This window comes from Schistocerca cancellata, chromosome 5 (assembly GCF_023864275.1).
Source record: "Schistocerca cancellata isolate TAMUIC-IGC-003103 chromosome 5, iqSchCanc2.1, whole genome shotgun sequence".
NCBI classification, from domain to species: domain Eukaryota; kingdom Metazoa; phylum Arthropoda; class Insecta; order Orthoptera; family Acrididae; genus Schistocerca; species Schistocerca cancellata.
In genome coordinates, this window is record NC_064630.1 from 664,773,882 (window position 1) to 664,789,176 (window position 15,295).

At 42.5% G+C, this 15,295-nt stretch overlaps 1 protein-coding gene across 1 annotated transcript in view; it reads right to left on the bottom strand.

The window, feature by feature from the left end:
* The window catches only part of LOC126188754 (neurotrimin-like), a 336,147-nt gene that overhangs the window by 39,170 nt on the left and 281,682 nt on the right, over window positions 1-15,295 (bottom strand). The window contains exon 7 of the mRNA XM_049930363.1: window positions 4,592-4,714. Within this exon, the coding sequence (XP_049786320.1) occupies window positions 4,592-4,714 (123 nt within the window). The remainder of the gene's footprint in view (window positions 1-4,591; window positions 4,715-15,295) is intronic.

Below are 15,295 nucleotides of genomic sequence, written 5' to 3' on the forward strand. Positions count from 1 at the left end.
GTTATTCAAAACACTTTTCAAATTCTAAAGTCTTGTGACAGCCAGAGCGAGAGCACCAGCAGCAGCGAGTACTGTTTGTATAAAGCGTTTATTTTGCATTTTGTTTACGACCATCCACTAAGGAAGGGATTCTATTTGTGTTTATCTGCTCTGCATAGTAACTAACAGTTCTTGATAAAACTTTACGTAGTTTTCGTGTTAGATTTCTTAGTGTTTTCTTGATCGTTTAGAACAGAAAGCGCCCTAAAACCGTCTTTTGTTTGTTTCGCGGCCGTTAGCCACTAGTCACTTGAATCAGCAGTTGTCTTGTGACAGCCAGAGCGAGAGCACCAGCAGCAGCGAGTACTGTTTGTATAAAGCGTTTTTGTACTTATTTGCTGCGCTTAGCTTTTAAATAGTTTTTCTGGGAAAACCTAGCGTAGTTTTCGCGTCTCGTATTTCAGTGAGTGTTTCTTGATTATCAGAGTAGCTCATCAGAAGATTATCTTGGGAATTTGTCACCGTATAGGGTAGGGTAAACATAGTCATGTGTAGGGACTGTGGTTGTTGTGAGCGGACGCAAGGAGAATTGGCCACTCTTCGGGGGCAGGTGGAGGCTTTGTCTGTTAGGCTCATCGAGCTCGAGGCGCAGGCGTCGGCTCGTAGTGGCGTTGGGGCAACTGTGGTGAGACCTATGCCTACTTCGGTGGCCTTGGAATCACATGGAACCCCTGATGTCGCTGCGTCTTCCGGCAGTGAGCATCTTACCGGTCAGCCATCACTCCAGGGTGAATGGCGGACAGTGGTGGGCTCGCGCGTGCCTGGCCGAAAGGCGAAGGTGGGATCTGGCCGCGTGGCAGCTGCCTTACCCCTTTCCAACAGGTACGGGGTGCTTCCTATTGGTGATGACATCGTTTCCGAGCCACCACAGGATGCCTCGCCTGTTGGGCCAGTGGCCGATTCTCCGGCAAGGTCCCGACAGTCACAGAGGGCGGGCCTATTAGTTATAGGGAGCTCCAACGTTAGGCGGGTTATGGAGCCCCTCAGGAAAATAGCGGGTAGGTCGGGGAAGAATGCCAGTGTGCACTCGGTGTGCTTGCCGGGGGGTCTCGTCCGTAATGTGGAGGAGGCCCTTCCGGCAGCTATTGAACGCACTGGGTGTGACCGGCTGCAGATAGTAGCACATGTCAGAACGAATGACGCCTGCCGCTTGGGTTCTGAGGCCATCCTTGGTTCCTTCCGGCGGCTGGCTGATTTGGTGAAGACAACCAGCATCGCACGCGGAGTGCAAGCTGAGCTTAATATCTGCAGCATAGTGCCCAGAGTCGATCGCGGTCCTCTGGTTTGGAGCCGTGTGGAGGGTCTAAACCAGAGGCTCAGACGACTCTGCGACTATAATGGTTGCAAATTCATCGACCTCCGTTATTGGGTGGAGAACTGTAGGGCCCCCCTAGACAGGTCAGGCGTGCACTACGCACCGGAAGCAGCTACTAGGGTAGCAGAGTACGTGTGGCGTGCACACGGGGGTTTTTTAGGTTAGAGGGACCCCCCCTTGGGCGAAACGATAAAATACCTGACGGCTTACCAGAGAGAACATTATCATCGTTGATAAAGAACGTCCGTCCTCAGAGACCAAAAATAGGAAAAGTTAACGTAATATTGGTAAACTGCAGGAGTATCCAGGGCAAGGTTCCTGAATTAGTATCTCTTATTGAAGGAAATAGTGCGCATATAGTATTAGGAACGGAAAGTTGGTTAAAACCGGAAGTGAACAGTAACGAAATCCTAGACACAGAATGGAATATATACCGCAAGGATAGGATAAACGCCAATGGTGGAGGAGTATTTATAGCAGTAAAGAATTCAATAATATCCAGTGAAGTTATTAGCGAATGCGAATGTGAAATAATCTGGGTTAAGCTAAGTATCAAAGGTGGGTCAGATATGATAGTCGGATGCTTCTATAGACCACCTGCATCAGCAACCGTAGTAGTTGAGCGCCTCAGAGAGAACCTGCAGAACGTCGTGAAGAAGTTTCGTGATCATACTATTGTAATAGGGGGAGACTTCAATCTACCAGGTATAGAATGGGATAGTCACACAATCAGAACTGGAGCCAGGGACAGAGACTCTTGTGACATTATCCTGACTGCCTTGTCCGAGAATTACTTCGAGCAGATAGTTAGAGAACCAACTCGTGAAGCTAACGTTTTAGACCTCATAGCAACAAATAGACCGGAACTTTTCGACTCCGTGAATGTAGAAGAGGGTATCAGTGATCATAAGTCAGTGGTTGCATCAATGACTACAAGTGTAATAAGAAATGCCAAGAAAGGAAGGAAAATATATTTGCTTAACAAGAGTGATAGGGCACAAATCGCAGAATATCTGAGTGACCACCATCAAACGTTCATTTCTGAGGAAGAGGATGTGGAACAAAAATGGAAAAAATTCAGAAACATCGTCCAGTACGTCTTAGATAAGTTCGTACCGACTAAGGTCCAAAGCGAGGGGAAAGATCCACCGTGGTATAACAATCATGTACGAAAGGTACTACGGAAACAAAGAAAGCTTCATCATAGGTTTAAGAGTAGTCGAATCATAGCTGATAAGGAAAAGCTGAACGAAGCGAAAAAGAGCGTAAAGAGAGCAATGAGAGAAGCATTCAACGAATTCGAACATAAAACATTGGCAAACAATCTAAACAAGGACCCTAAAAAGTTTTGGTCATATGTAAAATCGGTAAGCGGATCTAAATCCCCTATTCAGTCACTTGTTGACCACGATGGCACCGAAACAGAGGACGACCGAAGAAAGGCAGAAATACTGAATTCAGTGTTCCGAAACTGTTTCACTGCGGAAAATCGTAACACGGTCCCTGACTTCAGCCGTCGCACGGACGCCGAAATGGAAAATATTGAAATAAACGATATCGGAATTGAAAAACAACTGCTATCACTTAGTAGCGGAAAAGCATCCGGACCAGACGAGATACCCTTAAGATTCTACAGTGATTATGCTAAAGAACTTGCCCCCTTTCTATCAGCAATTTATCGTAGATCGCTGGAAGAACGTAAAGTACCTAGCGACTGGAAGAAAGCGCAGGTCGTTCCCATTTTCAAGAAGGGTCATAAATCAGATGCGAATAATTATAGGCCTATTTCGCTTACGTCAATCTGTTGTAGAATAATGGAACATGTTTTGTGTTCTCGTATTATGACGTTCTTAGATAATACAAATCTGCTTCATCATAACCAACATGGATTCCGCAAACAGAGATCATGTGAAACTCAGCTCGCCCTATTTGCCCAAGAAATTCACAGTGCCGTAGACACTGGCGAGCAGATTGATGCCGTATTCCTGGACTTCAGGAAGGCATTTGATACGGTTCCGCACTTACGTTTAGTGAAAAAAAATACGACCTTACGGAATATCGGACCAGGTTTGTGATTGGATTCAGGATTTCCTAGAAGAAAGAACACAACATGTCATTCTTAACGGTTCAAAATCTGCAGATGTAGAGGTAATTTCGGGAGTACCGCAAGGAAGCGTGATAGGACCTTTATTGTTTACAATATACATAAATGACTTAGTTGACAACATCGGTAGCTCCGTGAGGCTATTTGCAGATGACACGGTTGTCTACAAGAAAGTAGCAACATCAGAAGACTCGTACGTACTCCAGGAAGACCTGCAGAGGATTAACGCATGGTGCGACAGCTGGCAGCTTTCCCTAAACGTAGATAAATGTAATATAATGCGCATACATAGGGGCAGAAATCCATTCCAGTACGATTATGCCATAGGTGGTAAATCATTGGAAGCGGTAACGACCGTAAAATACTTAGGAGTTACTATCCGGAGCGATCTGAAGTGGAATGATCACATAAAACAAATAGTGGGAAAAGCAGGCGCCAGGTTGAGATTCATAGGAAGAATTCTAAGAAAATGTGACTCATCGACGAAAGAAGTAGCTTACAAAACGCTTGTTCGTCCGATTCTTGAGTATTGCTCATCAGTATGGGACCCTTACCAGGTTGGATTAATAGAAGAGATAGACATGATCCAGCGAAAAGCAGCGCGATTCGTCATGGGGACATTTAGTCAGCGCGAGAGCGTTACGGAGATGCTGAACAAGCTCCAGTGGCGTACACTTCAAGAAAGGCGTTACGCAATACGGAGAGGTTTATTATCGAAATTACGAGAGAGCACATTCCGGGAAGAGATGGGCAACATATTACTACCGCCCACATATATCTCGCGTAATGATCACAACGAAAAGATCCGAGAAATTAGAGCAAATACGGAGACTTACAAGCAGTCGTTCTTCCCACGCACAATTCGTGAATGGAACAGGGAAGGGGGGATCAGATAGTGGTACAATAAGTACCCTCCGCCACACACCGTAAGGTGGCTCGCGGAGTATAGATGTAGATGTAGATGTAGATGTAAAGTAATTCTGAACAGACTATATCCAAATTCGTATAGTGTTTCAGCCCACTGGTAGAAATATGTCACGAGGCATTGCGTTGATTTCCGGTAATACCAAAGTCAAAGTCTTCTAGTGATGCAATGAGTCTGGTAGTGAACAAGATGGCGGGTGTGTGCGTACCTCGCTGCTTGGGCGGCGCGCTGTGTGGATCGGCCGCTGCCCGCGACACTTCGTTGTACTGCAGCTCCGCGTCATCCGTTGGAGAACCGCCAGGTTCGCGGGGCGAAGGCTTCTGCTTCTTGTCTGGAACAGCGCATCAGACATCTCTATGAGGCGGCGCACGACTTTATCATCGTAGATCATACATTTATCTAACTTCCTTAATACTTACTACTGAAATACCGTGAAGAAAACAACCTAAGTTATAACATTTACATCACACATCGCTTGCGGGATACAGAAGCGGATTAAATGTGTAGGACTATGAAACGGCATTGTACCATCTGTTCAACTTCGTTAACGTAACAACACATGTTCATAGAAATTACCAACTTTGTAAAACGGTACAAGATGTTCAAAATTCTAGTGAAAACAGGAGTAGTCTATGGAGAATGACGGGTTACGTACAATATGTTGAAGGTTAAATAAGTACTCTCTTTGCAGTGTATTAATCTTTGATTATATCTCTGAATATTAACTAAATAAAGCTGTAAGAACGATGTGTGTTGTCCTGTCAGTTATTATACGATACGTAAAATGGAGGGCTTTGACTGGAGGGCTTTGACTGGTGGTGAAGGAACCAGTTGCTCGACGGAAAAGGAAAGAAGGTAACGACGTCAGCTTGTATGACGTCCTCGAGATGAGGTAAGAACAGAGACAGCCAGTAGCAGGGCAGCCTGTTATCATGTTACTTCATCAGCCGCATTTGACTAGTACCTTTATCCTGGCAGGATATATTAATGGACTCGCTTTTTACCTCATATTCATTAACAAAGATTGAATGTTACGTGCAAGGATACTGAGTAAAGACAGTTTTAACGTAACAGCACTGTCTGTTGTTTGTTGTACTACTATCTTTGACTGTTACTCCGTAAAGGTAATCTGAGACAGTGCAATATTTACAGTTTCTTGTACACATTCTTTGACTGTTTGTGTATGATGTCAGTTCAGAGTACCATAATGGAGACAGATATAGAAATACGTGCACTTCTGGCTGTCTTAAAAGGGAGACACTTGTGTATGACATCTGTTACAGTTTGTCTTCCCGTTAGAATCCAATATTCATGTCCACCGCTCGTGGTCTCGCGGTAGCGTTCTCGCTTCCCGAGCACGGGGACCCGGGTTCGATTCCCGGCGGGGTCAGGGATTTTCACCTGCCTCGAGATGACTGGGTGTTTGTGTTGTCCTCATCATTTCATCATCATCCAGGAAAGTGGCGAAATTGGACTGAGCAAAGGTTGGGAAATTGTACGGGCGCTGATAACCAAGCAGTTGAGCGCCCCACACACCAAACATCATCATCATCATCATCCAATATTCATTCCGTGATTCTGCTAATACAACAGAAATTCCTAGGTGGTGTAAGGGTATGTGCGTTTGTTGAATAAGTAACTTTGTAAATGAATAAGAACGTTGTAGGAGTAGTACGTTCTTTTCCAGTACATTCAAGTCACCAAAGTGAGGTTGTCCTCAATGTCATATGAGTACATCCTGAAGAAACGGGTTGTAACTACAGTATCAACACTATGTGATCAAAAGTATTCTGACATCCCAAAAAACATACGTATTTCATATTAGGTGCATTGTGCTGCCACCTACTGCCAGGTACTCCATACGAGTAGTCATTAGACATCGTGAGAGAGCAGAATGGGACGCTTCGCGGAACTCATGGACATCGAACGTGCTCACGTGATTGGGTGTCACTTGTGTCATACGTCTATACGTGATATTTACACGCTCCTGAACGTCCCTAGGTCCACTGTTTCCGATGTGATAGTGGAAACGTGAAGGGAAACGTACAGCACAGAAGCGTACAGGCCGACGTCCCTTGTTGACTGACAAAGATCACCGACAGTTGAAGTGGGTCGTTATGTGTAATAGGTAGACATCTATCCAGAACATCAAACAGGAATTCCGAACTACATCAGGATCCAGTTCAAGTACTATGACAGTCAGGGCGAAGGTGAGAAAACTTGGATTTTATGCTCGAGCGGCTGCTCATAAGCCACACATCACATCGGTAAATGCCAAACGACGCCTCGCTTGGTGTAAGTAGGCGTAAATATTGGACGATTGAACAGTGTAAAAACTTTGTGTGGAGGGACGAATCAGGTTCACAATGTGGCGATCCGATGGCAGGATGTGGGTCTGGAGAATGTCCGGTGAACGTCATCTGCCAGCGTGTGTAATGCCAACAGTAAAATTCGAAGGCGGTGGTGTTATGGTGTGGTCGTGCTTTTCATGAAAGGGGCTTGCACACCTTGTTGTTTTGCGTGACACTATCACAGCACAGGCCTACTTCGATGTTTTAAGCACCTTTTGCTTCCCACTATCGAAGAGCAATTAGGGGATGGCAGTTGCATCTTTCAACAGATCGAGCACCTGTTCATAATGCACGGCCTGTGGCAGAATGGTTACACGACAACATCCCTGTAATGGACTGGCCTGCAGAGAGTCCAAACCTGTATCCTATGGAACACCTTTGGGATGTTTTGGAACACCGACTTCGTGCCAGCCTCACCGACCGAGATGGATACCCCTCCTCAGTGCAGAACTCCGTTGAAGAATGGGCTGCCATTTCCCAATAAACCGTCCGGCATCTGATTGAACGTATGCCTGCGAGGGTGGAAGCTGTCATCAAGGCTAAGGGTTGGCCAACACCATATTGAATTCCAGCATTACTGACGGAGGTCGCCACGAACGTGTAAGTCTTTTCAGCCAGGTATTCGGATACTTTTGATCATATAGTGTATCTTTGATTTCGCTGGAAACTCTGTCTTGTTTTGAAGCGGGTGGTGGTCTGCTGGAAAGCTTTCTTTCTGGGCCATTCCTATCCAGCTTTGTTTTGCTGATTCTAGTTCGTGGGCAGTGAATTGACCCTTTATCTTTTCTGGACATGTACTCCTATGGATGAAACGGAGAATCCATGCCATTGTATTGCAAAAGTTTTCAGAAAGAACTATATTTTGATGCGTCAATGGGTCACACCTATGCATTAATAGCTAATGCTTGTTTGTACGTATATCTTCCGTGTCTCTTGCAATGGATCACAAGAGATTTGTTGTTGAGGCCAAGTTTCAGGTTTCGGAGTTAGTCACGAGGATCCGTGCATGGAATATTGTAATCTCTCCATCGAATTTCCACGTGATAGAAAATCTGCAGGATTGTCTGTCGTAGGCAGTATTTCCACTGCGATGGCGTTAGAATTTCATGAATTTCAGTTACTCTATTAGCAACAAACGTATTCCAGCGATTTGGATCGCTTCGTATCCAGCCAAGCGCCATCATAGAAACGCTCAATATTATTGTGTTTGCAGTGTCAAATCCGAAAGCTTGTTAGGAATATCTCAGAAGGTGTGAATACAGTAGTACAGCTAGTAACTAAAGTTACGGAAGCGTTACCCTTTTCATAGGACAAACTTTGTTTTTACTCACAACGGACAAATGCATTTTTGGTGTCGGATGTTCGAATATACAGCACTGCTCCGTATGATATTTCTGAGGCATCACAAAAAAACATGAATTTGTGAAATTTGCGGTTTTTAATTGCGAAAACTTATCGATTTGGGTTCTCTGAATGGTTACATATGAGCGAGCTGTGATATCCAAACCTTCCATTGGTGGGCTAAGTCTGGACGCAAGATCTTGTTCGAATGTATGCCTTCTCCACCATGTATCTTGGTATCTTTAAAGATTTTTCCTCTTATGGATATTGGTGAAAAGATCCAAAGAGGATCATAAAATTTCGCAGTCGTGTGCAGTATCTGACGTTTAGTTGCGAGTTCATCTTGTTATTTATTGGTAATGAGACGGTGATCGAAGAGGATTGAAACTGTTCCCATATCCCGATGCCTAAGATTGTGGTATGTTCTTTAACTGACCGCCCTTCCATTGCCCTTTAGTATTTTAGAATTTGTGGCCCATTTTGTCACCGGAAGTTCTATTTGTTGCAACAGACCCGTCCTCTGATAGGATACAGATAGTGACCTTACTACCGTCCTTGCAGCTGGCGGCAAAGTCCTTTACGACAGTACTGTTATCTATAAGTTTTGCTGCAATAGGATAAATGCCTTTAAACCTTGTAGCCAAATCATGCAACATTGCAGATAGGAGAAATGGGCTGCATGTGAGGCCAGATGGTAAACGTGTAAATCTATAAATGACGACCTCATTTGTAATTTGTCAAATTTCTCTTCTCTCTTCTCGACACGAAACCAGGAAGATCACGTTAAAGCTCTAAGCTTTTTATTCGGAGATAGTTGTAAGAAGGTTTGGGTGCCATCTCAAACAATGGCCTTTTTATACGTCCTGTAACGTATTACAATTGATCGTATTTCAGACAACAAATTTGGTCATGAGTCTCGTGTCATTCAATGACGGGGAATCATTTTCCCGCGATGAAGAATCAAATATAATTCTCCTAACAAAAAACCAGTTAAATGTAGAGTAGGACACATTGTACTGTTACAAGAGAATAAGCAGCCAACATATATGTAAAGAGACCCCTCATTATGGAAACAAGAGCACGGAGAGACGGAATGGTGCGTACCTTAATTCTTAGAACTCCAGATAGAAGAAATATTCCTTAGCCAGTGCAACTGGGAATCCACTGAAGATCGAACAGAATGAGGAGGATATTGAGGGTTAAATAAATAGACCGTTTTTATTGAAAGCTGTAAGAACGATATACGAGGGTGTGAACTTTAATAGTGGCAACTATTTATTTACAGCTCGTACAAAAAGGTTACGTGTTTCAAAGTTTTACTGACCTTCAAAGTAGTCACCAGCATAGTGTATAACCCGTTGCCAGCATTGTGGAAGTCGTAGGATACTGTTAGTCCAGTTGTGTTGACGGTTCAAGCGACGCGGTCTATTGCCCGACGAATTTGTAGCAGTTCTGAAGCGAATGCCGTGAAGTGTTTCCTCCAGTTTAGAAATCGAGTTGAACTTACGAGGGCTTAAGTCAGGTGAGTGCAGTAGGTGGTATAGCACTTAGCAGCACCATCAGTCAAACAAATCAGTAAGAGCTTGAACTTTACGTGTTTGAGCATTGCCCTGCAAAATGATGTCACTTTCTGCAGGATCTAACCATCATTTTGCAGGACAATGCTCAAGCACGTACAGTGCGAGCTGTTACTGATTTCTTTGACTGATTTTTTTGACTGTACCACATACTGCACTTCCCTGAATTAAGCCCTCGTGAGTTCAAAATGAAGGAAACACTTCACGGCATTCGCTTCAGAACTGCTACAAATTCGTCGGGCAATAGACTGCGCCTCTCGAACTGTCAACACAACTGGCACTGTTAAGAGTATCCTATGACTTGCACATCGCTGGCAACGGGTGATACACAATGTTAGTGACTACTTTGAAGGTCAGTAAAACTTTGAAAGACGTATCTATTTTGTACGAGCTGTAAACAAATAGTTGCCACTATTAAAGTTCCAACCCTCGTATATTGTCCCGTCAGTTCTAATACGATAGGTAAAATAATACGTATAAGAACAAAGAGTTAACAATAAGATTGAAATACAAAAAGCGAAATGATAGCACAAAAAACTGTTTAAGACAGGGATGTAGTCTTTCCCACCTACTGTTCAATCTGTATTTCGAAGAAGCAATGATGGAAATAAAAGAAAGGTGCAAGAGAGGGTTTAAAATTGACCGTGTAAGGATACCAGTGATAAGATCTCCTCATGACATTGCTCTTCCCATTGAAAGTGAAGAAGAATTACGGGAAAATAACACATGATGCACGAAGCTAATATGTAACTACGATTTTGTGGCTACTGAATTATTGTATTGTCGAGCGGAGTTCTCGATTTTTGTAGAGATTTGAAGATTGTTACCGGAACACCCAGACCTGTGGCCTTTTTTTAAAAATTTTGATAAAGTTTATCCCACTCAGAGTTGCGATAGTAACGTTTCATGTTGATCCAGACTCTAGTTGAACCATATTTAAACGGAATTCCACTGCAACCATCATTCCTGTAATTAATAGTGACGAGTGACATTCTGATTGAAGTTTTGTTAGTGGGATTGCTAACACTTGAGGTGGCTGAGGATTTTTCAATTCGTGTTTTAAATTGAGTTAAAAAGTGGTGGTAGCACTTAGGATTTTTGTTTGATTATTTTGGCCGGCCGGAGTGGCCGTGTGGCCCTAGGCGCTACAGTCTGGAGCCGAGCGACCGCTACGGTCGCAGGTTCGAAACCTGCCTCGGGCATGGATGTGTGTGATATCCTTAGGTTAGATAGGTTTAATTAGTTCTAAGTTTTAGGCGACTGATGACCTCAGAAGTTAAGTCGCATAGTGCTCAGAGCCATCTGAACCATTTGATTATTTTGTGTTACTTCATTTCTCTTAGAGTGGGGGAATTAGTTTTGTTTAGCACTCGATCACTCAATGGCGTTTGTCTCCGTAAGTAGTAAGTAAAGCAGAGGTTATAAATTACTTTGTTTAAAAGTCAAAACCTAGTTCCTGCTTTCTCATTTAACCTAAAGTTACTAAATAATTGCTATATGAGAGAAATCATTTATTATGATAGAGACAAGCGAGATCTTAAACCGTGGAATATTTACAAGTTGAAAATAACCTGCAAAGTCACAGATTCTTGACTGACAATTGAACGAAAGTTAGGTAATCCAAAGGATTTACGAGTTAAGGAATTTTCACGTTTAAGTTTTATTAATTGAAAACATCTTAATTAAATAATTAGGGCTACAGTTTGTTTTTAAAAGGATGTAAGAGTGAGCTATCTACTTAAAGTACAGGACTGGTTTATGTTTGTTCTAAAATTGAAAGTTTACGAACGTAGCTACGTAACATAAAGACGGAGACGTTGTTTGTGTTATTGACGGGCGCTGCCATAGAAACGAAATAGATCGCTGACTGTATCTGTCATAAGCCATACATTTGAAACATGTTTTGGACTTTTGGTGAAGGCAGGACCCGTAAGTGAGAAGATAGCAAAATATATCAACCTTTACTGTGATTTTACTAAAAGCTCAATAGTGAAGCGAGTGCATTTGAGGTCCTGTGACTTACTTTAAAGAGCGGTTTGACGTGTGTATTGGCAGTAGTGATTCTTGGCTACTTTAAAAGTTTACGAGTAAGAAAATTAAATTACTTCTGTTATAGGAACAGTTCTAGAGCGCTGCCTCTTACATACGGATTTAAGTAAAATAATTTCAGATCAATTTCTATCAATTTATGGTATTTAATGTTTGGTATTTCTGGACAGTATGCGATACGCAACTATATTTTTCCGTTAGTGTGTTGACGTCGGTATAGGAGGAACTACCCCTTAAGTCATTGCTATTGAAGTTAACCTAAGAATGATACATAACGAACAGGTATTCCGAGAATATCGAGTATAGATTTAAGTGTCAGGAAGTCGTATCTGAAAGTATTTGTATGGAGTGTAGCCATGTATGGAAGTGAAACATGGACGGTAAATAGTTTGGACAAGAAGAGAATAGAAGCTTTCGAAATGTGGTGCTACAGAAGCATGCTGAAGATTAGATGGGTAGATCACATAACTAATGAGGAAGTATTGAACAGGATTGGGGAGAAGAGAAGTTTGTGGCACAACTTGACCAGAAGAAGGGATCGGTTGGTAGGACATGTTCTGAGGCATCAAGGGATCACCAATTTAGTATTGGAGGGCAGCGTGGAGGGTAAAAATCGTAGGGGGAGACCAAGAGATGAATACACTAAGCAGATTCTGAAGGATGTAGGTTGCAGTAGGTACTGGGAGATGAAGAAGCTTGCACAGGATAGAGTAGCATGGAGAGCTGCATCAAACCAGTCTCAGGACTGAAGACCACAACAACAACAACAACATTCCGAGAATGTTACGTTGCGTTCCTTCACATTAAAAATCATATTCTTTAGGCTATTACATTGTTTTTCCTCAGTCTCTTCTCTTCTTGGGGCGGGGTTGTGTGTGCTACTAATAGGTCTAGTTACGTGAAGTAACAGGCGGCAATTCCGGAACTGTGCAGTAACCGAACGTGTAACCAAATGGGACTACGGCAGTCGGTGCTCTGTGATTGACGTTGAAACTTGCAGTGGTTACTGTGGTTACGTCTGTGGAGATTGTAAGTCAGTGCCTTCAGAGAGAAACGAGCCCGCATAGCTAGGACATGGTGGTATATTTCTTTTCGCGGAACGTGGTCGATGGAAGCAGCTTTCGGTTCTGTAGTACCGATGGGCCGAGTCAAGGGATTGCTACGGGGTAGGCGTTCTGAGTATTACGTATGGAAGGGAGTTTGCTACTTTGAACTGACATCACTGATTGCTTGTTGTCACTGTGTCTTGCCGCAAACTCATGAGCGATATAATTGGTCTTTATCTTGTGGCCCTCTAAGCAATACAAAACTTTTATAACGGAACGGACGTTGCTCGTGTTTGTTTGCCTATTGGGCTAGCACGTATACTGTGATGCAAGTATACATTTTACAGTACGGTGATGTGGGGACTAGATTACAGTGCCTTTTTGGTATCAAATAATTTTCACCTAACATTGGAGTGGTAACTGTGTCATCAGACCTTACGCGCATTTTGCCGTACCTTGCTGGGCAGCAGAAGCTGTGTCGTATAGATATCTCTTTCAGATGAACCTTGAGTATGGTAACTAACTGTTATCTGTATGGACAGTAAATAGAAAGCCCCGACAAGTTGGGTTGGGTTGGATTGTTTGGTGGAAGAGACCAAACAACGTGGTCATCGGTCTCATCGGATTAGGGAAGGAAGTCCGCCGTGCCCTTTCAAAGGAACCATCTCGGAATTTGCCTAGAGCTATTTAGGGAAGTTACGGAAAACCTAATTCAGGATGGTCGGACGCGAGATTGAACTGTCGTCCTCCCGAATGCGAGTCCAGTGTGCTATCCCGACAAGTAACGGCGGTTAGATGAGAGGAAATGTACTACGCTTATGACAACAGATGCGACATTTCGCCAATATTTGCAAGTTACGTAAACTTTTTGACATCATGATGATCGTTATATCCTACATTAATGTGCTTTTAGATTTATTAATGAATGAATTCGACTGCAGTTTTGGATTTTAGTACTGCTGTTACTGGTATTAAGGTAAATTTTTCAAATAATAGTTCAGTGGGCCCTCTATAAAAAATTATAGAGATGTGTGGATATAGAAAAACTACAAGTATATGAAGGGTTCACACCAATATCTGTGTGAATAATTGCCAGCTGCGCTCATTTCGGAGCCATATATGTCCTGTTAGTATTACAGGGTTGTTATCACTGTGAGATGTAGGATAACTTTTATGTCTGCAAATAGTGTTAGGGAACCAGTGTGGTATTGCTTTCGAATTTAGGTGGAGCTGAAGCACCACGAACTTTGTCTTCCTCTAATTGAGTATTCATCGTAAACTATTCCTACTCAGGAATTTAATGGTATATTTTCTGTGACGGTTTTTTGACGAATTTGGTAACATACTAACTGAATGTAATTTTTGTGTTTTAGTTAATGTCACTCTGTACTCATTTTCTGAGTTTGATTTGAGTAGCTGAAGTCCCACGCACAGTATGCCATTGACGATGTGGATAAATGTATTATCTGGCAGCAGTGCCTATGCTGTTAGCAACGATGTAAAGAAATACCAACTTTGCGAAAACTACACAGCTTTTGTTACACGGAAATGAAAGTTAAGGCTAGGAAGAAAACTCCTAGAAAAATTGTCTCCGGGATTTAGTTTCAAAATCTGCTAAAATAAATGTGTTATACACGACCGAGAGGACATAGTGAAAAAAAGGACTACTACTGTACATTAGGCTGTTACAGAAGAATGAAGTGTCAGAATCAAAGCGGCCAGTGGTTTACTTAGATGAAACTGATTCATACACATTACACCGTAAATAAATGCTGTCATTGCAACAACGTGCGGGGAGTACTGTCTAAAAGAAGTCCCTTGAGCATTTAATTGTGTATGGAGGCTGTGATAAGTGTTTCATTTCGGGTTAACTTCTCAGGAATGACTCAAAAACCAAAATGTTAGATTATCGCTGAGATATGGACCATCAAGTTTTTCTTCATTCATTTGAGGAGTATCATATTTTCTCTCTCTTTGACAAAACAACATATACAAATGCGGAAATATTTTCCTAACCTGCAAATCCAACTCGCGACTACCCTATTATCCTTTATAGCAGACCACTTTGTAAATTATTATATACACTTTCTCTTACTTGCAAGCGCACGCACGCGTACGCAACCATTTGCAGTGACAGAAGATTCCGTAACCCACAAAAGAAGGGGAGGGATTGAGTTCTTGAAACCATTTGTAAGGTGGTATACAAGTAAAAAAGTGAATACGATTATTAAATGACGTGGGTAAAGGATTACGAATAAAATAAATACAAATACTGAATAAAAATGAGTGAAGCTTTTCTCACAAAGACTTAAAAAAATTCCAAACCACCGGAATGGTTCGAATGTGCAATCTCGTCCTAGGCACAAACGCTTCTTAACTCTCTACGCTACGCTACCGCTCAGAATCTATTAAGTTCAATGGTTTAGTGCATCGTGCGAACTACCTTTTTGTTGCTCACTTGTAATGTCTATAGGCATTAGGAATATTTCTAACTATTGTTACTAAATATCCAAAACGTCTGATTACAGTAAGTTTCAGTTAGTGACCA